The sequence below is a fragment of the Phaethon aethereus genome (genome assembly GCF_964289735.1).
Source record: "Phaethon aethereus genome assembly, chromosome: 7".
NCBI lineage: Eukaryota > Metazoa > Chordata > Aves > Phaethontiformes > Phaethontidae > Phaethon > Phaethon aethereus.
Genome location: NC_138583.1, coordinates 10981795 through 11009391, shown reverse-complemented (window position 1 = coordinate 11009391; position 27597 = coordinate 10981795). Strand labels below are relative to the sequence as shown.

Sequence of the window (27597 nt, the reverse complement as noted above, 5' to 3'; positions counted from 1 at the left end):
TGAGCAGAGTAAAATCCAAGTGACAGAAATTGTTTCATGAGCTGCATAAAGAAGAAATAATAAAATGGCAGTGTGACTCAGATCAAAAAGTGAACCACTGAAGAGAGCTCTGATGCTGAAAAGCTTACTCCCGTTGCTTTTAGCCTGGCTTGTCTTGTTGTGTTTGTAGGAGAATTACAGAACAATGTAGGAAGGTATTCTGGAGTCAGCTGGTCCATAGTTGTTCCGGAGGTATTGGCTAAGGTGACATTCTGGCTTGCACCACTTACTTAGCTGTTGGATTTCTTGTTCTGCTTGTGTCTGTTGATCTTAGGGTACAGGAAACCAGAGTTATATTCAGAAGGCGGCTCTGCTCCTTGGACATTGCTGTATGTTACTGTAATGCTTGGTATCTGGGCTGCAGATGGTCTGTGGTGAGACTCTCCTTTTCTTTGTCCAATACCATTCAGGCTGTCACCTCTCTAAAGGATGCAAAGATTTAAAATAAATGGAAAGCACAAAAACATCTACAAGGAGATCAGGTTGCATCATCTATGAAAAAGTGGCATATATTTAGATAAGTACTTTGCTGATCCCCATGACTAACTGTAAACCAAACTTAAAGGATGGAGGAAAAAGTAGATCTGAACATTTTTTTAATATTTAATGGATAACTTATGAGAAAAAAACCTGTAAGTTAATGTACTAACACACAAACTTTGCACTTGCTACTTACGAGCTTGTCTACTTTGATGAAAGACCAGGCTAATGACAGCACATCCAACTATGAACAAAAGTGCTGTGAATATGCTCAGACACTATGAATTCAATCAAGCAAGGAGTCCCTCCATAAAGATGGACTGTTTAGGTTCACTGGGGCAAGAGGTGATGTAAAATGTAGTGATAAAGGCATGGATAGTTTGAAGGGGGAAGTAAACTGGAGAATGAAGTGAAAACAGGAATTGAGGGAAAGATAAATTAACATTGTTTGACAATATCAATGTTATACTTGCACAGTGTTAGGGTGAGGCTAGCAATAGCTCGTAAGGATCACTACTAACAATAAAGAGGTAATTTAAGACATTTACATTACACTGGTGTTAATACTGCAAAGATAAACTGGCTTGTTTTCACCTATCAACTCTTTTATTTCCCTGTCTGTCAAGAATTAAGGCAAGATGACTCACTTTGACATCTGACATGGCAGATGTCAAAAAAATTTTATCAGTATGCTGTAGCTTTGCTGCATGGAAGAAGAAACAGACCCTAGTGCAACAACTTACTGAATAGGTGATATGGCATGTTTCAAAAACTTACCCTGATTTCCTCCAAGTTGCATTTTTTAGATGTTTGCTGCTACCCAAATCAGAGAACATTAAGTAGTTAACAATGTCACTTTGTACATCAGTACTTGCCAAAAGACTATGGCTGTCTCAGAGCCACATCCATCAGAATGGCTATCTCACCTTACTGTGTATATTATTCGTATAAAGATGGCACAAACTTAACGCTTTTGTGCTCCACCAAGGAAATCACAGACCTCATTAGGGGTCCTACTGTATTCAAGAGAATATTCAAGTTCCTTGAAGAAGCTGGACTTAAGGAGAACCCTGTAGTACATGTTTTCCCCTGTTGAGTTTCAACAATGATCTACTCTTTGTGGTCATGTTTTCTATATTCTGCTGTGTGATGTTTGCATCTCAAAAATTAACTTAATTTGTGCTCAAAGGCTGGGATTGTTATTAGTCTTTAGTTCCTTTATTTAGTCAGACCCATGCCAAATATTAAAATAGTAATTCTTACAGTAGATTTAGCAGTGTACTCTGTGACATTCAATTCCACCACGGATATGTCATCAGCATCTACAGCTGTCTGAAAAAATGAACACAGATAAGAAAGAGATAAATAACATATAGGTATGTCACAATATTTTACATATGTGAAATGCAAAGTATAGGAAAAAGAAAAAAAAGGGGACAGCAGAGGATTGACTGAAAAGTAGTGATATGCTAAAGATAGCCTTGTTTTTTACCTCTCACCATATGTGTTCATTTGGTAGCAAATAGTGAGACAACAGAAAGATTGACCAAGTAATTTGGACAGTGAAGTACAAATATTACTGAATACACACTTTAAACACAAGATAACATACCATTTTGATCCTAAGCTCACTAAAGCAGCACAATTGCTTGTCAGAAATGCAACAAAGACAGAGGAATAATGAACCAGGGTGGAAATAAAAAGCTGTTGACTTTTTACAGCCTGTAAGTCATTACTCATTGTGTTAACTCATAGGTTATCCCCATCTTCTTGGCAGGAACCTTCATGATTAATTATGATAAAATGTGCAGATTTGTTAACCTACCAGTTGTCAGAGAATTTAGATATTATGCAGTCTATTACCTTCTCACAAATCCCAGAATCGTGTCTCTTCAGTTTAGGTTGCGCTCCTATGTCACTAGTTTGAGTTGTGTCTTTACCCGTTTCATAGGAAATCTGTCTTCTAGCAAGTCTGGAGAATATACTGGGGGTATCAGTTTCTGTGTCAGTACAGCCCTAAAATGAATACAGCAAAAGCAATCACTTTAGCTTCTTTAGACTTCTGTCCAATTTGCCCCATGAGAATCAGTTTTACCTAGACAGAAATTGTAAAAGAGACAGACATTGTGTAGAAGACATTTCACAAAAGTTCTGCCATGTATGACTTCATGAAATCTTTGATTATGAGAGGTACAAACAAAAGCGTCAAGTCTGTTGAGTCTAATATTCAGCTTAGTTTTTAATTTTTTTTCTCCACAGGATGCACTGCAAAATTTCAAACTAAATAGTGATTTTTTTATAGTCTATTGTTGAAATTTCTCTGAGATACCTTGTAGCTCTGAGGAGGCAGTATTTCCATAGCAGTACCCAAGGAGGAAGCACAGGTGTATGGAGGAATTGGGGCCAAAGTTTCCAAAATGGCTTGGGTAGAAGCAGAAATAAATAGAATGAAATGTCTGAGGACTTCAGAATCAGTGCTTTAGAAACATTTTGTTCCAATTAATAGGAAAACAGAAGAATAAAACGACAAAACCCCCAACCCACCAGAATTTCCTAAAGTCAGAAATTCTGTTCCTTTTCCTCATTCCGTCAGCCTTTTCACTACAATGATGAGGAATCACAGAGTTCTATATATCATAATAAAACAATGAAACAGCTAATGGAGTTGTGATGAGCAGCTCATGGCAAACCAACCTATTTTCTGTTTGACAGTGTACCTTGCTTTAAAATGCAGTGCAATATACTTTCTTAAATTTTTTTCATGCAGCAATGTATGTGCTTTGGATGTAGCTTCCATCAGATGAGAGTATATAATTGCTTGAAAATACTCAAAGCAATTATTGATACTTCCAACGTTTGATGTTTTCAATTATTGATACTTCCAGTATTTGATGTTTTTAATTATTGATACTTTGATAAACTTTCCCCAGGGAAGAAAATAAAAATAAGAGGTGTAGAAAATCATGAACTGGAGAAAGTGGCCTGATGAGTCTGTTACTATTAAGAGAGAATCCCTACTGGTGATACTATACCAGAATTTTAATACATAACAGATTGATTTCTCTAAGGACGATCAGGATTGTTTTTTCTGTGTAAGTGTGGGGAACGATAAGGGGAATGCAGAGAAGGGGAAGGAAAAATTAATTTCATTTGGAACAGTGACAATCAAGATTGTATTTTCAGAAGCGTCTTTCTAACTATTGGGGAAGCAATGATGAAGATGAGTCTACAGAGTGAAGTGTCTCCAGACTGAAGTGTCTCCATGGAACATTTTTTAGAAGAGCTTAACAAAACATCCAGGAGGACAATCTAAACATATGTTTTCCTGCTGAAGCACAAGAGGTTGGGCTAAGCTATTTTCTGGATCCCAACATTTTAAAAAATGTGTAGTGTGCATGGATAGAGTGTTTTAGCACTTACAGTCCCATTTGATTGAATTTTAAAATGGAAGCAACTTTATTTTCTAAGCATCGGTTCCAGAGCTTGGCTCCTTTTCATTGCAAAGAACTGACGGGAAATTGTTTCTTTAGGATTTTCCAAGGTGCAGAATATCTTTGCATCCACAGGATTACAAAAAAAATTGCATGAGGATGATTTATTGGCTTACAGTTCAATGACCAGCCTTGACATAAAATACATGGCAGCACATGTACTGCCTTTTTGCATTGTGAGTGTATGTCTAGAAATCTTATAGCCACATATGGTGCAAAAACCCCACCAGAATAAATTATCAGTGAGCATTGAAGGAAGTTTGTTTGTTTTAAACTTGAGCCCTTCTTTCTGTTCTGTATTTCAGCTAAACTGATATTACTTACTAATAAATAAGAGTATTCTATAGTCAAATCAAATAGTTAAGGGAGATATATATTCTTGTCAGAAAATCTTGACTCTGTCATTGTTCTGAACAAGGTCCAGACTTACTCAAGGTTTATAGAAAATTCCCGACTGAAGCATGTCAGTTGCTTAGAATATTTTACTTTGGGTAATTTTCATTCTTCATTCTTACCTTGAGTATTAAGGGTTCTTTTCCTAAGCAAAAAGAATTGTTGAATTGTTTGTATGGTTCCCCTTCCCCAGCACTGATAGTAGTACAAGAACACACAGTGTTTCTGAAAGACTGTTATTTTTTTAAGAATCAGGATTCACAGTCTATGAGATGCAATATAAATATGTTTGTGTTTTTTTTTTTATTAGCCAATTTTAAAACATTCTACCTGAATGGTGGCTACTAGCCAGAAGAATTTAATTTTGATTGGACCAAGAAGTCAGGACAATTTAGAGGGCAAAGAAATTGAAATATCAGTGTTAAAACAACTGTCAGAATCCAGAACTTGACTGTATTAGATACAGTTATTATCCTGACTATGGAAAAGAATCACTGAGAAAATTATGGCTTTTCATATATTCAGAAATTTCATTTATAACAATTGTTTTAGAGACCTAACTAATGTGCTCGTTTACTTACTTACAGTAATGTAACTTTGGGTTGCAAAAGAAAGCCTGGATGCCAAATATTTGCCCTGTTTCCAGCTGCTCTGCAAAACATTTGGCACCAAGCTGTTGAGGTCTTGTGAGAATGATTCTGTAATGGGTTTACTGATTTGTCTAAATCTGATGATTAATATGTTTCCAAATACAGCCCTCTTCACTTTCAGAGAGCATTATCTGTTTCGTTACAATCTTGCTTTCACTAGAGGACTATATAGTGACCAGCAGTTTCTTTTTTGTGTGTGTCCAGGCTCCAAATCTGTAGTCAGACAAGTATGTCCTAGAAGTATGATCAGACTGACAAGGGTGCTCTGACTCTAAACTTCCATTACTTTCTAAAATTCCTGTTGTTTCATCTTTCCACTCTTCCTTCAGTGTCGCAAACCATCAAGAATACATTCTGCTTTTACACTTCAGCCTTCTGTCTTTTATTTCACTTTGTCCCTCTACTTTCTTTGGAGCTCTTGTAATGAGCGCCATAATGCATTTCATCTAAAGAATCTACCACTTTGAAGGACTCTGTATGAAAATGAATTACTTTGCAATTAAAAATGGATGTATGGGAAGCGCCTCCCTTACTGATTCACTGTCAGAGAGAGAAGACAGTCGCCTTTTTCCTTTCTGCAGCCCACTTATCTCAGAAGATTGGCTGGTTACGGTCACTCGTCTGGAAGAGGAATAACTGCTGAAAGACCGTGAGTCTTTAGGAGAAACTCTCAGCAGGGATCCAAGGCAAGGAACATATGTTGCAATGGCTGTTCTAATGGATGAGAGGTAGAACCAGTCAGATTTTTTCTGTTAGCACAAAAATTCAGTCATAATAAACAATGCATTTATTCAGAGAGATGAACCAATGCTGCATGGACTGGAAAATTACTGGGTACAAAAAGAGTTTTCCAGATATCCAATATCTCACATACAACCCTGCAAGATCACTTACTCACACTGTTCTGCAGAACTCAAATTTATTGCTTGGCAGGGATAAGGGCATTAAAGTATAACTCTTCAAACTGAAGGGAGCTATTAAAAATGACGTTTTATCTGCTTTCAGCTTAATCGGGGCAAAAATAAAATTCGTCCCTTTAAACTGAACCTTACAGAAGTACCACATAATGAATTACTTTAATCTTCCCCTAAGCAGCTATTCTAGCTTCCTCTTATACATCTGTTTGCTGGCTGTCTGTAGAGTTGTACAAAAAAGTGCAGTTATATTACAGTATTTCTTTTCTCATATGCAGCATGAGGAAACTCTTTTGCCTAGCTTTCCTCTTCCTCCTGGCCTTCCCCACTTAGATGTTCATGCCCACCTCTTCTCTATCTAGTTCCCCAGTAGGTCTTTGTAAAGGGTGAAACAGCAGCATATATATATGGCTTTGCTGCCACTCGTCAGATGTCACAGCCTGCGTCTGAATTTGGTATGGTAATGACCCTAGATGTTACAACTCAGAAGAAATACTATCTGAAATATGAAAGCTTCAAGAAAGGTGGGGACGACACACAAAATGGGGAAGAGGTGGATTGACTTACTGAATTGCCTCTCTCACTGGCCTGGTGAATTTAACGAACTGCTATTTGCAACACTGACAAATGTCCGCATCTGTCATGATGATAGTTAAAAAATTCATGGTGCTTTCCTTTGAGGTAGGAAGGTCTCTATGTTATCATGTAATCTGTAAGTACACATCAGTATCCATAAACATCTCTAACTCCATCTGCATAGTAATTTGTTGCAAGTACAAATTCCGCTGACATTTATATGGCATTGAGAAGTTTTCTTGGAGAGGGCGAGGTTGTCTTGCAGAGTTAAAATGAGCAGGTGAAGCAGAGTTCAGGTACTAGTCCTAAAAGTGACAAAGTTACTGTCTGATTTTCTTTGCTATATTAAACATCGCTTGTAAGAGTGAACTTACCTGTATTTGGGGTGAGTGATGGCATAAATGATGGGGTTATGGATGACAGAAGCTTTGGCAATCACAGCTGGTATGGAGTTCATGAAGGGTGTTAGGATATGGGAATACCTAGAGTAACGCAAATGCATTATGTATTTAGTATTGAGTTCTATGTATTCTGTGCAGTTACACACTGACGAGATAATGCTTTATTAGTGCTCCAGAGAGAGTAAAAGGGGTGTTCCTTACCCAAACAGTGAGAGAACCAATTTTACATGCTTTGCCTGTAAAGATCAACACCAGCCTAATTGCATTTCTGAGGAACATGATTTTCTTGGGGCTTCTCTTGCAGCACTTCACTACTGTGACTGAGGATGGTGATCATTCCCATGTTGTTTACCCTAGGGACAAAGTCAGCCTTCAATAAGTGAATGTGCATTCATCAGAGTATCTATCTGTTCCAAACTCAGCAGATACACTTGCTGAATAATATGTCGCTAAATAGGTGTGCAGAATGAGGCATTATAGGGAAAGAGAACTAATAAATCTATTTTCCTATTCAAACTATTTTTTGCCTGATCTGAACTAAAAAGTGAAGGGGAGGTATTTTTCTGAAGCGAAGAGTGAAGGGAAAGTATTTTCAGGTGTCATATGCTACACTCGTGTTACTGTGACCATCTATATATGCAGGTGATGTGACTCTAAAGGATAAAAGAATTACGACTGATGTCTATCTGCTCTGCTGCTGTTAGACAGTTAATTTTTGAAAATAGCTTGAAGTAGCCCATAAACTCTTGGTCAGAAGAAAGTCAATAGAACAGTTTGGATCAAAATAACAATAACATTTCATAGGCTGTTCTACCAGGCAAATTCTCCATAGACTTTCTCAGAGGGTATGAAGACCTCTTCCTGCATTGGTAGAAAGAGTTCTAAGTGAAATGGCCCTGTCAGGCAGTCTTTCCTCCCAAGGATAACATCCTTTCTTTTTCACTGCACTTCTTCCTGAGAAGACAGTCTAGCTCTATCTTTCAACTAGCCTTATATTCCTATAGTATTACGGGAGAAAAAAGATTTTTCTCTCAATCCTCTCTCAGGAGAAGGTCTCGCATATGAGTGCTGCAAACAAACAATGAAGAGAATAGTGTAAGTAGGTGGCAGCTCATCTTCCTGGTGAAGAAATTTTTCATCATACTATGGGAATATTTGTGCTGTGTGATGAGGTGGCAATGGTTTGCCAATGGTAATACAGGAATCATTTTGTCAGCCGCCTGAATGTTGAGATGCCATTTCACCTCTAATTTAAGGCTTTTCTCTGATAAGAATTATCCAAGCAGCATGTTCTCCATATACAATTTTTAACATGGTTTCTCCTAATCATACTTTTAAAGCATTCGTTAGAGGTGTAATTCTTCACGGAGTCTGGAGAACACACAAGAGTGTGACCTAGCTGGAATGGAGTTTTGGACCCTGAGATTGGGGAGATAGTGCTTTGTTAAGACTGATGGAATGTTCAGCTAACAGAAACAAACAGTGACAAAGGCTTTTGTTTAAGCTAACCACTCCCAGAAAATACAACCTGTAGACCAACAATATTAGTAAGCATGACTGTGTGCTAGCTCAGTATTCCCCATCCAAAATATTTTCTAAAGGAATTAAGGTTCTTCCTTCATTTGGTGTGTGTTGTTGCTCTGTCAGACGAGCTCTCTTTAGTCCAATACTATAGCCAGTCTCCATGTCTGCCTCCCATATGTGGCATGCAGTGGTTTTATCTGTGTTCGTTGTAATGAAAGTCCACAGAAGGCCTCCAGGCTTGGTCTATTAATCTCTGAAAAATCCCAGAAGGATTGCCTAAAAGGCACAGTTCAGAAATGGAAAAAAAGCTGAATGAAGCTGTTCTGCTCACCAGATGTCTTCATGAGCAAAATTTGCAAATGCTTTCCTGTTCACATGCTGTAGAGTTACAAAACTCTCCATTTGTTCAGATTTTTGTCAGTGTGAGACATGGGATAGAAGTAAAGTTCAGTTCCTAAAGTAAATGCTGAATCGTATGGGACAGCCTGACAGTTCCACAGAGCTAAAATGCTTACCTTAAAGCCTCTCTGAATTTTTTTTTTTTGGGGGGTACCTTAGAGCAAGTAGTGCTGCAAGGTACCTGTGCTGCATTTCTTTGTCTTCTTGCACTTCCTCTGTCTCTAGCTGGTCACATATCACCAGTGGTGGGTGCCCAGTACCTAAGTCCCCCTTGTGACAGGAAACAGGGCACTGGGACATATCCTAAGGATTCCTGTTTCTGAGTGAGGAACCCGTTTACCTTCATGGAGAAAATGTTTGCTGCCTCTTGGAATTGCCCCTCTGGATACAAAGGGGTAGAATCCTCTTCTCTTAACATTTTTTATTCTTAAGCATAAGATTTTATAAGTGCCATGTTTAGGAAGCTGCCTTCCTAAGCTATGTTTGAGAAGATGCCCTGCAGTGGCCTCTTCCTTAGGTGTGTAACAAATCACTCTTGCCTCCCAAAATGCTCCATCATAAGTAAATTTATCCTATGTGTCAATTTTAGGAAGACCTTTTTATTTCGGACTTGAAAAATACAAATGGAAGTGTTTTGTATTATCATAGGGGTCTTCTGCTTGAGGATTTGCAGCTGCCAAGACCTTCTAAAGCAGTTAGTCATGCCCATTTTACAAAGGCTAAGCACAGGAAGATTCACATGTTAACATGGGAGAAATACCCACATAGAGTCATGACATCCAGACTCCCAATCTATTACCTGTACCTGGATTGTAATAACCATAGTCTGGTGTCAAGCTATGTACAAATACTATATTAATAGTATTGTGCTTTTGTTGAAATTACTGTATAAAATGCTGACAATTAAACAGATGAAGAACATGCTTAGATGATTTATATTTAAGATCTTGTGTATCTGGCATCAAAAAGCTCCTCAATGCAAGTATGTACTAATTTTGAACTTGCTCATACAGGTAAGGAATTTCAGCAGTTTGATGTAACACACAAAAATTAATAGACTTTTGTAAGTAAAAGAAGTGAGAAAGAAAAGAGAATCAGCCCCTGGGTGGATCTTTTGGGGGCCCTTATGTGGCATTTTGGTGCTAAATAAAGTTCATATAGTTCCAATATTCTAGCATAGAGAATCTGCATTCAGAAATCATCAGCACAGTAATGTCATGATGCCAGTAATAACCTTCCTGTTTTCTTTTTCTTTTTTTTTTTACTTTTTTTTTTAAAGTCAAACTAAGAAAAAATCACAGCATGTGCCTCATTTGTTAAGTGTCACCCCTAAATATGTGAATGTTTTGGATGCACTTGAGGCATTAAACTTGACAGGTAGTTTTGACTTTCCGCTGTCTTTTACAATTTCACACCTTTTGCTTTCACTGAATATTCCTTTGCTGATACATTCATAATTACCCAGAAAAAGCTACCAGAGCAACAACAGAGTATGGTGACCAGGAAATGACATAAAGCAAGATGACAATCAGTGCAATTTTGGCCATCTTCCACTCATTTTTCATCCTCTGATACTGTTTCTGGAACTCTTTATTTCCATGTTTGCATCCAAATGTCTGAACAGACCTAGGGGAAATAAACATACAACAGCAAAAAAAGGGAGGTAGGGAATTGAGCAAATAACGTCATAAAATGGGGCAACAATTACACTTATGCTAGTTCATGGTAAAGTCATGCACTTTTAACATGTGCTAATGTATGTGACCGGTCCTTCACAATTCAATGCACTTTTGTTGCCCTAATCAATGGCAAAATTCACATGTGCTTCAGTGGAGAAAATAGTCCTGTACCAGAAGAATTTCCACATATATCAAGTATTCAAGCCAGCTGAACAAAGCTATATTAAATATAGTTAGAAGTCTTTGCTTCCCTAGGTCTGATTTTGCTACATTACTCTCACTCTCTACTTCTGAGCTATGTGACTAGGTACGCTGGTACCTACAAGACGGCTATCTACAGATTACAAATGTAGTGTCAGACATTGACCTTTATTTTTACAACAATAGTTTTTGTTTCAGAGCCCTGTGATGAAATGTTTTACCTCTTTGTCACCCTTTGTCAAACATGGAGTTTGTAGTTCAAGTCCATCTGTTTTTCTGTGGAATAGTCATTGATACACTGTTGTTAAGTGTCTCTGATGTCCCTTTAGTATTTCTTTTGGTTGGTTAATTTCTGTAATCCTTTCTCATCCTTCAGATTTCTATTGCTGCTACTCATGCACTTTTCTGCATCATTAGACAGTATACTGAACAGCTCTGGCTTAAATGCAGGAATGGCATTTCTAAGGATCATACTTCTTACCATGTTGACTGTTGACAGAATTTGTGTTTGGTTTCCTGTCTCAGTCATGCATACAAATGAAAAGTGAAAAAGTTCCCAATTTTCTTCTGTTAGACTTTGTTTTAAGAAAGTAAGCAGTCACTTAAACAGAAGGATAAAAACTTAAGACTGGTGGCTACTTACTTGTTGGCCTTCTTGATAGCCTCAAATATAAAGACATAGCTGTATATGATAGCAATCAAAGGAATGAAAAAGACAAAGCAGAAAAGCATCATCGTGTAGGCGCGGACTGATGGTGTAAAAGTCATGTAGTCCCAGGAACAGGAAGTCAGCAGACCCTCGGGAACATACGCACCTAGAAAGACAGACAGGAGAAGGCATAAACCATGAGGTGATTCTTATTCTGAGTGCAGAAGCTAGAGAAAGATACTCAGAGTAACATGGGATGTAGTCCTATTCTATTAGAGGGAAAAAGAGCTTAAAAGGATGCATGTTTCTTTGTTTAACGCACCTCTTTTTTTTTTTTTTTCCTTTGTTTTACTGTGTTACCCTATTGTATTTCTGTTTAGCGGTCTAAGGCTTCAGATTGGAAAACTATAGTTTTGTTTCGGTTCTTGAATATTGTTTAAAGGTCAACATAGTCAAAGGGCATCTCTCCAAATACTTCAGTGGGTCTTGGACCAGACCCATATTGTTCTTACATATCTCCATTTCCTGTCAAATAGCTGTCTTCCCAAGGAGTGAAATGAAACTGATTGTTATAGCTACCACTTTTTTAAGCTTGTGCAAATAAGAGAAATTTACTGTGCAAAGGAGAGCGATTTGTTGTGCAGAACAAATAAATTTTGTCAGGAAGTAAAGTTGAGTACAAGTAAAAAAATGCATACAGAATATTCTGCCTGACATAAAATATAATCTTAAAGGAACTGTGTCAAACTGTTCAGTAAAGAAACTGTCAACAGCAGTGTCTTTTTACCTTTATATTTTAATTTTCACTGTTTACAGTGATATTTTCTGTTGAACTCTTAAAAATATTGCACCAGATGTGCTCAGATGTATCTAATTACCATATTGGAGTTAATACTGTGGTACTATTAGAATATAATTACAAGATAACAACACCCTTCAAGCAATTATTCCGCCTTCTCCAATTAAGAATCTAGAATCTAAGACTATATTGTCATTTTTTTGTCTAACAGTTCCTCATTCAACTAAAGGCTGCTTCTCCCAGTATTGCAGTTTGCCTGCTTAAACATGCTTCATATTTATGGGGGCCCAGAATGACAATAACAAGACAATAACAAAAATCTGCTGAAATTCTACTCAGTAACTGAGTTGGTTGCAGCATCCTATGGGAAGATCAATTGCTGTATTCTCACCTCAGCTGAGCTGACACATTCCTTCTGGAATTAGGGAGCACAATAATGAGCTGGGGTTTTGAATGATGAGTTCATTCTAACTTACTGACTGAAACTGGTGATTCATAGGAAGCTAATGGTGGTGAGGCAGATTCAAATAAGGAAGAGTAACAGAAACTCTCGTTGTTACAAGCTGCAAGGATCAAGATGCTGTATGTGTGTTCCAATTTGCAGACATAAAATTCACATTTACAAAAGCAAATTAGTTAGTTATTAGTAAATGCCATCCTTACTGGAAGCTTTAGTGAAGATACCAATGGTTGAATGGCGAATGTGACCAACACCTAGTGCAATTTGCCCATCTAGAACACAGTCAAGACTTACTGAAGATGGGGGTTGGACTAGACCTTTAAAGGTCCCTTCCAACCCAAACTATTCTATGATTCTATGTACTTGCATAAAATACTCAGACTCCATTCCTCTTTTACATGAATAAAGAAATTTAGATTGACATGACTATCTTACACAGCACCTTTGGGGAGGAAAAAAGTGATCAGAAAAAACACAAATACATTTATTTCACTTTCATATTGTTATAATTTGGCTTAACAGAAGTAGGTGTGGGATAATAAGCCAGCACAGCCTTCATAAATTTTGGCCTTGATTTTATCTACTGTTCTTTATTCAGTAAGTAATGAGGTTAAGAAAAAGTGCCATTGTCATGTAATGGGCTGTAATACACACTGGATTTTTTTCTTTTATAATTAGAGACCTTCAGTTTCAATATGTATTTTATCAGTTTTCTTCAAATTGATTTATTCAAACCTAATATGCAAGCCATTAATTCAACTCACTTCTATACATGTAACCAGTCTTTAGTCCAGTGCTATGAGGAAGAAAAACCCTTTTATTCCATTTCACTTACTCCATCCAAAGAAGGGTGGGAGGCTCCAAGCCAAAGAGTACAGCCAGACTCCTACCAGGATTATTAGGGCCTTCTTCTTAGACATCACTCCAACAGAAGCCAGAGGATTTGTGATGACAAAATATCTGTCCAAGGCAATCACCATCAAAGTGATCATAGATGTAATGCCAAAAAGAGCTCCGCAGAAGGCATACAGCTCACAGCCTTTCAATGAAGATGAAAGAAGTAGCAGTAAAAGTAATCTAATTAATTTCTGTGAGAGTTCAAGTCTGTGTTTCTTGTGAACTAATGTCTTTTAGGAAGGCAATGGAACTTGGAAGCTGCTGTCTGTTTTGCTAATTACATTATCCATGGAGATAAACTTCAAAGATTTTGTTTGCTTAAATTGCTGAAGACAGTGATACTTAACATATTTTCTCTCATTGATTTCTGATGTTTCTAGTGAGATCATTTCAGCAGTCCATTAATATCTTGTTTAACTCCAGTTTTACTGCAGCTCCTGTAGAAACAGCTGTTTTGCTTAACAATGGGTTACTAGCTACTTCGATATCATGGAACCATTTTTATCTCAAGGTCAGCATAACTGAAGTAAATATGCAGACTATGAATATATTAATGAGTGATTTCAATTTTCAAACAACCTAATGATTAAAAGCAGGGGTTTGTTCTGGTTTTTTTATTTTAACAGGTATGCAATTGAACGCTTCATGGAACTAAAAAAAAATGTGCTTTTGGTCATCAGAGATCAAAATAGCAACATTACGTCTCTGACCTTCCTTCCTGTCAATACCTGTTCAAGAGGCAAAGACTAGTCTTCCTCTTACTACAGTTGTATAGGAATAATGAAAGCACCTTCATTCCACGTTTTCTTACTGCACAGGAAATCTTCAGTTAATATTTATGTTGTGAAAACTCACTTCTGCCAGGATTTCTTGCCTCACTTTGCCAGGTTCAAGTCCCAGAGCAGGTTATTTAGAGGAGCTTTTAAGCTGGTGTATTGGGAGGTGGTGCTGCTTTGTCATAGGACTCTGCCAGTAATGAAGTTACAAGATGATTGGGGAAGAATGCTGGCAAGACGACTAGTCTTGTGCCTCACGTTGCCAATGTTGCCTTTGTATCTATCTCATGTATGTAATTTTCCTCTGCATACTGGGAATGTATTATTTATTGCACACAGACAAAAATGTTCAAAGAAACATTTGTGTCAACATTGAAACAATGTTGAGAAATGTTCTGGACTTTGCAAGTGTACCTGAGGATATGCCACTGTGATGACAACATAGTGGTATCTTAGAAAGAATAAATACAAACCTTTCTCACCAAAAATCCAGCGTTTGTGGAGGCTATTGGTGAAAAAAACTGGAGACTGCGTAATGGACATCAGGAAGTCACTAATAGCTAGATTGATGATGAATATGTTGGCTGGAGTCTGGAGGCTCCTACACCTACAAAGATCAGAAGAAAAGTTGTTAAACACTGCTGTACTGCTCACACTTTCCTGTGAGCCTTGGCAGCTTCACAAATACCAAGGCACACTACATAGCAAGGTAGAGCAGAGTGCTTCTCATTTTCCTCACGAGAGAGCATAAAAAAGCCTCGGTTTTATACCCTTATACTCCTTTGCACTTTAGAGGATAGTTTTGATAACCAGCTCAGTGATGGGGATAAATCATATTGTTCTTTAAATATTCAGACCCAGTGCACTGCATGTCCATGATTAACAGGAAATTAAAGTTGATGTACTCTATGGATTTGCTGGATCTGGGTCATGTTAAGCAGAGGGAGGGGAGCACGTTTTCCACTGCTGATAAGATCAACAGTGACTTCCAAATACAGGGATTAAGCAAACTCACTATGTAGGACATCAAGCATTTTGTTTTACATCAGTTCTCTGTGACACTCATTTCACTGGCCCAGACACTGGCTTTGAAGAGAGCAATAGCCAGCCTTGTGTATCCTGCCTGTATATGGTATTCATAGTATTATAGTACAGTGTTTTAAAGGGTACACATAAAAGCTCAACTGAGAGCTCCTCAGTTTGGGGTGCAGTGTAACTTCTTAGCTCATGTCTCAAATTTTCAGTGTTAGACACAATTAAAAAATACCAGAATAAATGATGGTTCTTTGCGCTGATCCAGAATCAATCACTAGGACTACTGTCCCTTATCCGTCAATTTAGGAGCAAGGCGATATTATTAATAGGTGCTTATGGGCCACTTGCATTTGTTCAGTAGTCTGCAAAGTTACTGAACATATTTCTGTTTCAGGCAGCTGGCTGTCTTACAGTCTGCCATTACTTAAGACTGCTTTCTAGGCATCTGATCTGTTCTCTGAACTTCTGATGTATTTGTTGCTTTGCTAAGAGTATCCCTTTCTGTCTTCATAACATTTTCAAATGAAGACAAGCGGTGTCCTCCCATGATACTGCAACTGCCATGACTGGATTTCCTGTAATGGGACCAGCGAAAGAGCTAAGCTAGCTCATGTACTTCATCCTCACATATCTGGTCTGCATGCCAACACCTTTTCTGTTCTTAAGGCCATGTCTTTCACACTTACGTGTTGGTATCTACTCTGAATGCATATACTGAAGGCTACCATTTAATGCAGCACATACATAAATATAGGCTTGAGACCCAGACTACTTTCATCCACACTTCAGTGATTTAAATTAACACAGCCAAATTATCATATAATTGCTATTATTTTGGTTTATTACATTAGTGTGTAAAAACTAATGTGTGTGAAGTGTGCTGAGCATCATGCCAATGCTCTGCCCAGCGTAACAAAACAGAAACAGGATGAGTGAACAGGAATAGTGAAAATATCTCATTGTTGTCAGAGATACAATTTCCTTCAGATATAAAAGTTGGAATATGGCTTTAGTTAAATGGAAATAAACCAAGTGTTAGAAAATGTGAAACCAAGAGACTTGACCAGTAAGGAACAGAGGGGAAAAAGAAACTGAGTAGTAAGCCGCAGGAGGAAGCATCTAAAATAGAGAAGATATGTAGGAGACACAGGTGCAAAACATCCCATCAGTCCAGTGTAGATACAGTTCAGCCAGCAGAAAAAAATTCACTGGAAGGTTTCTGCTTTGGCTGATTTTCTATTGCTTGGCATATCTGGGTGATTCTTTGCAATTTTACTAATGATTTTGCTGTAGCTATGGTTAATGGTAAGAAGTCAGAGGGAAATGGCAGGTTGCTACTTTTTGCCTCCAGCAATGTCTCTTGGTGCATTTTACTATGTCTGCATAGTAAGTCTGATAGTATGCCTGCACTGCATTTGCAGAGCACAGTCAAGGTACTGTTAAAGTTCATAAATACGAGTATTTAAAAAACATCCGAAAGAAAGGTACCTGCAGAAAGCATAGATGACCAGGAAATTACCCAGAGTTCCTGTGATCCCCACTATAAGAATGACTACTCCAATTGTATAATGGGCATGATCTGGGACATCCACTGTAGGAAAAGCACCAGGAACATCTTGCACTGTCATCTTCTGTGGAGTAAACAAGTGGTCGTAGGTATATTGTCAGACTTTACTGAATAAGTTGGCATATGCTTCTCTAGAAGAGGAAACGGTCAAGAATGCAAAAAGACAGCAAGCAAAATAAGTCAGAATAAGCTAATTTCTTTCAAATTACTTTTACTGTTGATCATCTTCAGGGGGTAAATATGCCATCAGCAGTGCAAAGGTCAAAGGGCAGTTTATATGTTTACTGTTGATTTAGAATTTTCATGAAGAAAAGCAATCTATTCTCTCCCAAAAGAAAGATAAGGATATAGAGGAGAAAAAGAGAGACAGGAAGCAACCTTTTTCATTGCATCTGACATCAAGTGAGTTTTCTGTAGTTTATTTCAGGAAGGTTTACCTGTACCTGTGAAGTACAATTTCTGTTGTCCTCTGACATCACTGGCTAGACATCTCTAAGTAGAAATGATCTTCTATGGATAAATGTGTGTTTTTTCCTTTAGTAGTATGGCTATTTCATCCCTCTCACCGAATAACACTGAATTGCAATCTGCCCTTAAGACTTGGTTACCAAAAGCCTGGCACCATTGAATAAGAGTCTTTTGGAAACTAAATTAAGCATCAGAAAAGCTAAAACACAAATCCTTTATACCTTATCCCTCGTTTCCATACCAGTTCTGTTTTCACTTTGCACTGAATGAAGGAATTTTTCTTTCTTTGAAGTATGTGATAAAGCACTTGATGAAAGCATTTGTGTCTTAATCAACTAATAGCTCATAGCAAAATTCAGTAGCCAAGTCTGAAGACTACAGTATTTTAAATAATAATTTATAAATATTTTTTAGTTAAGTATCAGGAGCCAAAAACACATTTTAGGCCAAGTGACCCCAGATTAATAATGAAGCAAACAATAAGGCTGCACCCGGGAAGGAGGATGACCTGATAGAAATTGAAGAGAGGGACAACTGTCCAAACCGTCACTGTTCTGCTGCCTTTTGATGTAAGGTCAGACAAGGAGTCCTAAACACTCATCTCTGTGCAACTGCCACTGTCCTGAACACGTCTTAGCATCAGCTCAAACCAGCTAACGGAGTCATGAAAAATACCAAGCCCCACCCTCATTCATCTGCATGGACAGATCCTGTCTCTTCTTCATAGCCAGGCTTTTCTCATCAAGGGTGGCACTCACTCTGGAATGGCATGCCATAACCACTGCTCATGGCTCAAGCCTGCAAGCTGCAGCCATGGCATTGCTCAGCTGCTGAGCTATGAGAATCACTCCAGGGTTCACAAGAGCCCCGGAAATATTTGAATTGTTTGTAGCCTGCCTACTGTGAATACTGTCAACTTGGCTGTGGCCTAGGATCTAGGACAAGTGAATTGCCTGTACCAAGGTTTGTGCCCATACTAAGCTTAAATAGTGCTATGAGGCTGGATATGTTCATTCCACTGGCAGGTGGTGGTACAGCTGTCATACGCAGTCGTTCCTTCCCAGGAAAAGAAAGGTTGCTGGTAGGAGAGCAAAGTGCACAGAAGTAGATATGAAGTTCTCCCTTCTATGCTGCAGTTGTGTTAGTAGTTGGCATTCACCGGTAGAGTGCAACTCAGAAATGCCTTTGACAACACCCCAGTTATCAAAGGCAATGGGTGTTTTCAGACAACAGAGGCAGACATTAATTCTGAATCTGTGGGATTGGGCTGAGGTTACTAGAGACAGTATGTATGTAAAACCAATGTGCCAGTAGCAAGAGGTGAACCCCAGAGAGCGTCTGGAATTCTGGAAGAGATTGCCTTTGCTTGTGTGCTGAAGATCTGCCAGCAGCAATCCTCAACAAGTAGAGCACGCTCCCTGTGTTTCTACATTAGCAGCAATGAAATGCTGGACAAATACTCTGATCTTAGAGAGAGAAAATGTAGCTCTGGCTTTTATTATAACTGGAGCAAAATGTTAAGGCAGATACACTAACTGAATGACAGTATCATGACATTTATTGTTCAGGTTCCTGCAGCAAAGTGTAAGTTGGCTGATATCACATCATCAACATCAACGGGCATCTTGCCTGGGTAGAAATTGCTGTGCTTAATACACTGCCAGTAACTTAACAAAAAATATCCCCGTACTAATAGTAAGTGGAGAGGGACAGCCTGAGATAAAACTGTTTTAAATAAATGAGATTGGGTGTTCTTTGGGTTTTTTGTTTTGTTTTGTTTTTTCTCCTTAGCCTTGTGGCTAGAACATTTTTTAACTGCTGTTCTACAGAGAGTTAATGATGATTATTAACGGAATGGAGATTTCTGATGTTTTTCCCTGTAGCTCTCCATTTAATCAGAACTGGATCAAGGTAACAGAAATGAAGCAAGTGAAGGAGCTTGTTTTGCCTACAAAGAACAGATTAAAATGGCTTTAATTTGAATTAAATTTGTGGAGGACTAAGAACAAGGAAAAATTTAAAAGATCAGTATAAATACACAGAGAAATCACAAGAGAGGAAAGGTTATTTGAGAGACAGTAGAAGACTTTAAAATGACTTATTAAGGAATGAAACAAGTTCAGAGTCAATAAAAATGTCATGTGTAAAAAAAAAAAGGAATGATAATTATATTGTAGCAGTGATAGGACATAAATAATACTAAATATGCGGGCAAAGAAAAAGTCTGTGGCAAAGAGGAATAAATTCACATTTTAGTGTGGACGTCCTGTAGGTCTGCGATTTTTACCACAGGATCCAACTCCACCTGTTCTCTAAGAGGAAAAAGTCAACTATTTAAAAAAGTAATTTCACTGTTTATATTGGAAATACAAATCTGATTCAAAGCTTCCTTAAGGCAAGGAAAGGTACTAGTTGACCGACAAGGCATTAGATCAGGCCTAAGCACTTCAAATTCATTGAGTTGCGTATGTACAGCTTCCTCACTAGAAGATGAAAACACATGCCTGTATCAAGTTCACCTCTAGATCTTCTAAGGGAATTGTACTTCAAAAGAAAGGACAGGGAGAAAAAGGCAGTGGTTGAGGAAATTGGGTCAGCAGGATAATCAAGAAGTCAGACAATTCCCAAAGCTTTTCTCTGTCCAGTTTCTCCAGCAGATGAGTCTCTGTCTTCTGTTGTCACCCCATGGTATGAGTGCTTGGTTGGCAGGGGAGAATAAAAATCTCACTGTTGCAATCCCCACTGTGGCGGTTGTCCTTCGAGAATACTCTGAACAACTATTTAATTGCATTGATAATACATAACATTATTGCCTGGCATGTTCTCCTCTTCAGGCTTCTTTCTAGAAACACCTCATAATGAAGGTAGAAAAATGAACAGGCAAAACCAGCACTTAGTTATCTCTCTTCCAAGTGATATGACAACACAGTTTGTTTAATGTAACATGGTCCAAAACATCACCAAATGCACAAAGAAACTGAACTGAAAGCTAACAGGTTGGACATTTTCCAGTGGATGGACAATGGACTACAGCTTTCCAGAGTCAACAAATAAAAGATGCTTGTACCTGGGGCTCTGGACCACTGGGTGCCAGTATACCCACAGGCCTGCTGTGCTGTAGGTGGCTTAGATTGGTATTCATTCTGTAGGGAACAAGTCACTGGGAAGCGCCAACTTCCTGACAGTCAGTCAATATAAATATGGCACATTTCTCAAGCAAGCAAACAAAATGGTCCAGCACATCAAGGTAGTAACTGTAATGTAACAAGATTTCTTCACTGACGGTCAGCTGGAGAACATATCTTCTAGTCAAGGACAGCATTTTAGTCAACCTTCAAAGCAGGTTTTCTAATATTGTATGGGCGTATGTGAAAACTGACCTTTTGCTAGAACTGTAAAAGAATTTGTGTTTTTAATCTCTGACAGGAATGTCATTTATTATTTGCTATTTATTTACCCTATTGTTTTGCAGAATCAGATGGATAATTTTCGTGTGGTAAGGATCTTGGGAAGTGCCCCAGTGATTCAGACCAGCATTCCTGACAAAACACTAGCCTTCCTTTAGCCATGACTGGGTGTTTCAGAGAGTGGCGAAACATGCATAATAAACAGTGATGTGGGAATTTAATTTTCAGTATAGAGTCTTAGCAGTTGGTTTGTACCCTAAACCAGGGTTATTATCCCTTTGAAAGGATAATCTTAGTGGTGGTATTTTTATCCTCCACATATCCTCCACTCTTCACTGGGTGAGGAACTGGCTGGATGGCCGAGCCCAGAGAGTTGTAGTGAACGGCGTTAAATCCGGCTGGCGGCCAGTCACAAGCGGTGTTCCCCAGGGCTCGGTTCTGGGGCTGGTCTTGTTCAACATCTTTATAGATGATCTAGATGAGGGAATCGAGTGCTCCCTCAGTAAGTTTGCAGATGACACCATGTTGGGTGGGAGTGTTGATCTGCTGGAGGGTAGGAGGGCTCTGCAGAGGGATCTGGACAAGGCTGGATCGATGAGCAAAGGTCAGCTGTATGAGGTTTAATAAGGCCAAGTGCCGGGTCCTGCACTTCGGCCACAACAACCCCAAGCAACGCTACAGGCTTGGGGAGGAGTGGCTGGAGAGCTGCCCAGCGGAAAGGAACCTGGGGGTGCTGGTTGACAGCCGGCTGAACAAGAGCCAGCAGTGTGCCCAGGTGGCCAAGAAGGCCAACAGCATCCTGGCCTGTATCAGGAATAGTGTGGCCAGCAGGAGTAGGGAAGTGATTGTGCCCCTGTACTTGGCACTGGTGAGGCCGCAGCTTGAATACTGTGTTCAGTTTTGGGCCCCTCACTACAAGAAGGATGCTGAGGTGCTGGAGCGTGTCCAGAGAAGGGCAACAAAGCTGGTGAGGGGTCTGGAGCACAAGTCTTATGAGGAGCGGCTGAGGGAACTGGGGTTGTTTAGTCTGGAGAAGAGGCGGCTGAGGGGAGACCTTATCGCTCTCTACGACTACCTGAAAGGGGGTTGTGGCGACGAGGGTGTTGGCCTCTTCTCCCAAGTAACTAGTGATAGGACAAGAGGAAATGGCCTCAAGTTGTGCCAGGGGAGGTTTAGATTGGATATTAGGAAAAATTTCTTCACTGAGAGGGTGGTCAGGCATTGGAACAGGCTGCCCAGGGAGGTGGTGGAGTCGCCATCTCTTGGAAGTGTTCAAAAAACATGTGGATGTGGCACTTCAGGACATGGTTTAGGGAACATGGTAGTGCTGGATTAATGGTTGGACTTGATGATCTTGAAGGTCCTTTCCAACCTAGTGATTCTGTGATTCTGTGATATAGGTGTAATCCTTTTCCAAATCCTACTCTATCATTTGCCTCGATAGTCAGTGGCAAGAAGTTATGAAGTTGCCCTAAGTTAGTGTATTTCCTTCTAGTAGGTTTAAGTGTGGCCTTGTGGAAACACTAGAGTAGAGGGAAAGAGCTAGATTTAATGCAGTCTGCCTTCCTAAAATGCTCATTGTTCTCCCTAAAGGAATGCTTATCTACTGCCTACAACAAAACAGCTAAAACGGAACTGACCGTGTTTTCAGTGCCTGCTGCTAAGGCTTTGTGCAAGCAGAGAAGGGGTAAAAATGAATCAGCCACAGAGGACATCAGTGTAGGGCAGAACTTGTATTTCACCATGAAGTTTGTCGAGACCCTGCGAGACACTGGCCTGAAGATAGTTAAAAGGATAAAGGAATTTTGCAGTCCAGGACAGAACAATAATTCCTAAGTGATTTCCCCAGGTTAGAAGGAAGTCTAGGTAACTTCCTAAAACCCAGGAATACTGCATGTATTCTCTCTTGGGGTTCTGCTTATTATACACATTTTCATAAAGAGAAGGTTTTCTAAACAGTTATTTCAGAATTGATTTAAAAACCCCAAAACCAACCAAACCAGCTCACCTCTGAATAACTTATGGTAGAAGACATACCATTTTTGAAAGTCTAACCCTCCCACCTCAGCACCCATAGCATGAGAAAAATATTTGTGTGTAAGTGAAAAAGAGGACAACATGCAAAGAATACAGTTCAAATATTATTGGGGGAAAAAATCTGTTCTTTTTCAGAGTGAGAAAGAAATCATATCATGTAATCACTGTTCACTTGGAGACGTTGGTTACTGAAGTCCTACTAAAGCTAACAGTGATGACGGTAGGAGCAAGGTCATGCACGTAAATACTTCTATTGAATATAAATCATATTTGATATAGCCCACTCCTCACATTCTCCCAATGCCAAGAGTGTAAAGCAAGGTCTAGTTTACACTTACAGGGAAAGAAGAATTCCTCATAAGGTCATTTGGGGATTCGAACATATCTCAGTGCTGGTTCTGACTGATTAATTGATTTATTTGTGTGACACTCCTTCAAAAGCCAGTAACAGAAGAGACTAGGACAAGGACATTTTTCAGCTATTTCTGCCTGGACATCAGATGGATTGTATCTACTTTGGTGTAAAACAAGACAAGGAAAGCGAAATAGGGGCTGCTGTGTCGTTGCTTTTATGAATTTATCTAGCCTCAAACTGTAGTCAGTGGTTTTGCAGAATGACTGTTGTAATGGAGTAGAACCTGGTTCCAAAACATCACAAGTTTTGGCAGTCCCACATTGACTTTGGCAATGTATCAGGTCCTTTTGTTCTTAATTTTCCTACAAACACAGGTAGTGAAGCTGCTTATTTACACAGTATGACTTATATAACGAATGGTAGTGTTAGGCCTTTTACATTACAACAAATCATATAATTTAGAAAAATTATCAGAATAGAAATACTGTAATTTCCTAGGGTTTCTAGCTGCAGTGTTTGTACTGCCTACCTACAAGAGAACTCAAACAACTGATAGCACTTATTTTTCTTCACAGTTCCTTGCTCTGATTTTTGAGCTTGCCTCTGTAGCCACTTGCTCTGTGATGACGGGCAGCACAGAGAGGAGTGTAATGCCACCACAATTATAGTTTCAGCAGGGTGACGCCAACTGCTAAGCCCTCTTTCCAGTAGGCAGCAGGGCTTTTCCATAGATGATGTTTGTCCTGTTGAGCGATTTGGATAGCAGATTTTGTATCCTGTCTTCCGGATTTAATCTCAACCACAAGCAGCACATAATGCTTTCAGTCCTGAAACTCTCTCAAACTAATCTTTATGTCAAATTAAAATGCTAAAGTTTGAAAATATAGTCACTTGGCCTAGGGAGAGGAAATGGACAGCTAATTACCTCTTTCAGCAGAATAAGGAAAAAATCCATTTTAATTTTCCAGTGTAAATCACTCCACCCCCAGCATCCTTTTCCATTTTGCCACGCACTCTTTCATCATGCTTCTCCCTCCCTGCTGTATTCTACTATCCTCTTTGATATGTTATCCATCTAATTTAGGTTGTAAGCACCTTGGCTCAGGACACTTCTCTCTATTTTCCTCCAATACACTGCACATATCCAGGCTGTATTAAAAATATAAATAGACAGACTGCATTTTTACTATGCAAATAATAAAATATTTACTGGTCCTTTGTTATAGATTAGGATCAAACTGAAACAGCCAATCCAACATCCTATATGCATAAAAACTTTTGTAGTGTTTGAAACTTGCACGCAACTTTTAAGCAGCCACTGTGTTATATGGGTCATGCCAAAATACCGGTGTGACCACATCAAGAATTTAAGTGTAATTTCAGATTTTAAAAATTGTAAAATTTAGCTTGGGTCATTTTATTCTTTACTTTTAAACAGACCTTCATATAAACAGCAGGCAAACAAAACTTTGTAGTCCTAATAGTATATGGAGATACACAGCCAGGATGAGGACTTCAGAACTCTTTTGGTTTGAGCTTGTGGGGTGGCATGGAGAATATTTTTAGTGTGCCCAAAGAAATTCCATCCTGAAGTGTCATCACGACAGATTCTCACCTTCACACTTCTAAGGAAATTTTCTTTTTGTTTAGTACTTAACTGAGAAAGAGCTTTGATATTACTTACCTGGGAAAACCTTCTGAACAGCTCTTTTGGGTAACTGCAAGTAACAACTCTTCAACATTTACATAAGCACTCCACTGCACTTACAGACTATTACAGAAATGACGGGGATTTTCGTCTTTAATAATAACACAAAAGAGCATTGTGTTTGAACTGCTAAATAGTTGTTTAATGCACAAGAAATGTTGTTTTGATAGTTTGCAACATATCTGGTGTATTTTGCCATTAGACATGCCTCCCTGTCTTCTGTAACTCTGCTGAAAAACACTGCTTGTACAGTCCTTTCTGCAGTAAATAGATAGTTAAAGAAATAAAAAGATTTTTCATTATGTTGTTCATTGTTGCGTTACAGCAATAAATGTGTACATGCACCTTAAATGTCCATTTGCACTTCTATAAATGCTAGCTTTGCCAGCAGATGTACTTGCTACAGTTTTTAGTGACAGAAAACACTTACTGTTGGGGTGCTAAGAGGCAGGTCCATCAGTGTGTAGGCTTTGGCTTCCGAGTCATTCCATGCATTGATTCCACAATTTTGGTTCCGTTGGGGTCCTCAGAGGGACAAGAAATCCCCCTTTCAATGGGCAGATTATTCAGGTAAACAATATCTAGGCAATACCAAAGAAAGAAAAGCTCTCCTCTGAACTTAAGTCAGACAATTTACCTTTTTGTGTGTAAAGCAGATTGTCAGATTCTCTGGAATAATGTGAGATCCAGTGCAGTTTCTCACTAGAGCTTCAGATTGCTTCACTCCATCTTCAGCTTAGCAAAGGGCAGCAGCAGCAGCTTCCATTTAAATACAGGAGACAGCAGGGTCTGCACATGCCCAGTTTGAAGCTTGTTCCATCCAGATTCCAGCTTCACTTTGATGACAGTATAAAACTGATGCTCATTTAAAAGTGCTGTTAATCTTTTTGCCTTTGACAGATTTGTGTCTGAATTTTAATGCTACATCTGCATTATTTCTGTATGAAGACAAAGAAGTTAAAAGGTTGACTTTACTATGTGTCTTAAATGCCAGACCTTACTGTTCATTTTCACTGTATGGTGAATTAGTTTTTTGTAGTCTGCTTTTAAAGAAGATGTATGTGTACAGTTCTGCTGAAATCGTCCAAACTCATAGATTCTAATATTTAACAATGTGCTTGTATGCACTTCTGTCTTGTAGAATTTAGGTGATGGTTATTTGTTGGTCCACTTCTAAAAATAAATAAAAAATAGGGCTAAAACCCACTGACATCATCCTTTTCTGCTCTTTGATTAAAAAAAAAAAAAACCACACAAATACCTTAGGCAGGGAACAGCAAATAACCACTTATTTCAAGAGTTGTCTGCTTTCTTTTTCAGTTGTGTTTAGTTAGGGCATACATGACCAGATTCTTATTCACACAAATCTTCCTTTACATTGCACTGTGTAAAGAGATACGAATCGCTGTATTCCCAGTTGAAGGCTGGTTTTCACTGTGGTAAAGTGAAGTTTAATTGCAATTGAGAATTAGGCACAGAGTGTGAAAAAGCTGTTGTAGCAGTAGCCTACTGTTTAGGCCTTCCACCCACCATCAAAATGACCCTTATGCAGGCTATTAGCTTCATTGCAGTTGGTAATAAAAACAGATGATGTGAACTGTTTATGAAAAGCCTTTGTGAGAAGGGTATGATAGTAGCGGTGGGAACTGTATTCCCTCAGCTCAGTGCAGATGCCCCTTCTCATGTGCCTTTCCTCAAATTAGCACTTGCAGTACCTAACCTTAAATTGAAGGAAAGGGGATCGCATTTCTTTGCATGAACAGGAGCTGTGCCTCTATATCAAAGGCAGGTTATAGTGGTGCAAGTTCTCTTTCCTTGATAGTCATTTAAAGAAGGTAGCGTTTACCTTTGTGTCAGCAGGCCGCTGAACATTAACCAGAGGAGACGCTTCTTAGACTCTACAGGCTCTCAAACTGTAAGACCTTAAAACAATTATTAGCAGACCTGTTGTGGAAGGCAGAGCTATTTCATTGAGTATCCCTGCCCTGCAGTGTTAGGTATACACAACCAAACCAGATTTAAACTAGCTGTGGCAGAACTGAGCTCACAGGTGGCTAATCACCTCACAATTTTTAACTTTGTCAATGCCTGAGATTCTGTGGTCATTTTCTATGGTGTGCTTTTCCCCTCCTCTCTACGTGTGACATCAGACACATGAATATCACGGCAATGGTGGATGTGGCATTAATGGTACAAACTTCAAAAGACATTGTTGTGAACTCTCAATCCATCACTCTATGTTTTTGCATCCACAGTGCTTGCATGCAGCACACTGTAATATGAGGCAACAAAAAATGGTGTTGGACATTTTGAGGGACAGGACCTTTTTGGAAGATAATTTTTCATTTTACTACTAAAAAGGCAGGAGAAGTCATTACAGAAAGCCACAATGTGAAACTGGCAAAAGTTTGTACTATCTTCAAACAAAGCTTATCAAGGGAGTAGAGCAGAGAGTACATTTTAATGATTGAAGTGGAGAGAAAGGAGGGAATGAGAGATCTCCCATTTGTGTGAACTTTATGTTCAAAGAAGTTGTGTACAGTTACATCCTACTCTTATCAAACTGGTAAGACACAAAGTTTGAGACATACAATCTCCAAGGACAGGTGTAAATACTAGATCAGAGGTGTTCTTTGACTCAGTAGTTCAGTTTTCTTTGCTCAAATCCTCTTAGTTTTGTGCTTTATGTCTT

The 27597-nt window shown here is 38.9% G+C and overlaps 1 protein-coding gene across 1 annotated transcript; it reads right to left on the bottom strand.

Annotated features, from left to right (window-relative positions):
* Positions 1-269: 269 nt before the first annotated feature.
* OPN4 (opsin 4) lies at positions 270-25362 on the bottom strand (the record flags this gene model as incomplete). The annotated part of the gene is made up of 12 exons (XM_082002458.1): positions 270-461; positions 1297-1335; positions 1783-1851; positions 2383-2535; positions 5587-5767; positions 6918-7025; positions 10329-10493; positions 11391-11562; positions 13491-13694; positions 14802-14935; positions 16852-16994; positions 25336-25362. 12 exons carry the CDS (start codon positions 25360-25362, stop codon positions 270-272), a joined length of 1587 nt encoding a protein of 528 aa, XP_081858584.1.
* Between the last annotated feature and the right edge of the window lie 2235 nt (positions 25363-27597).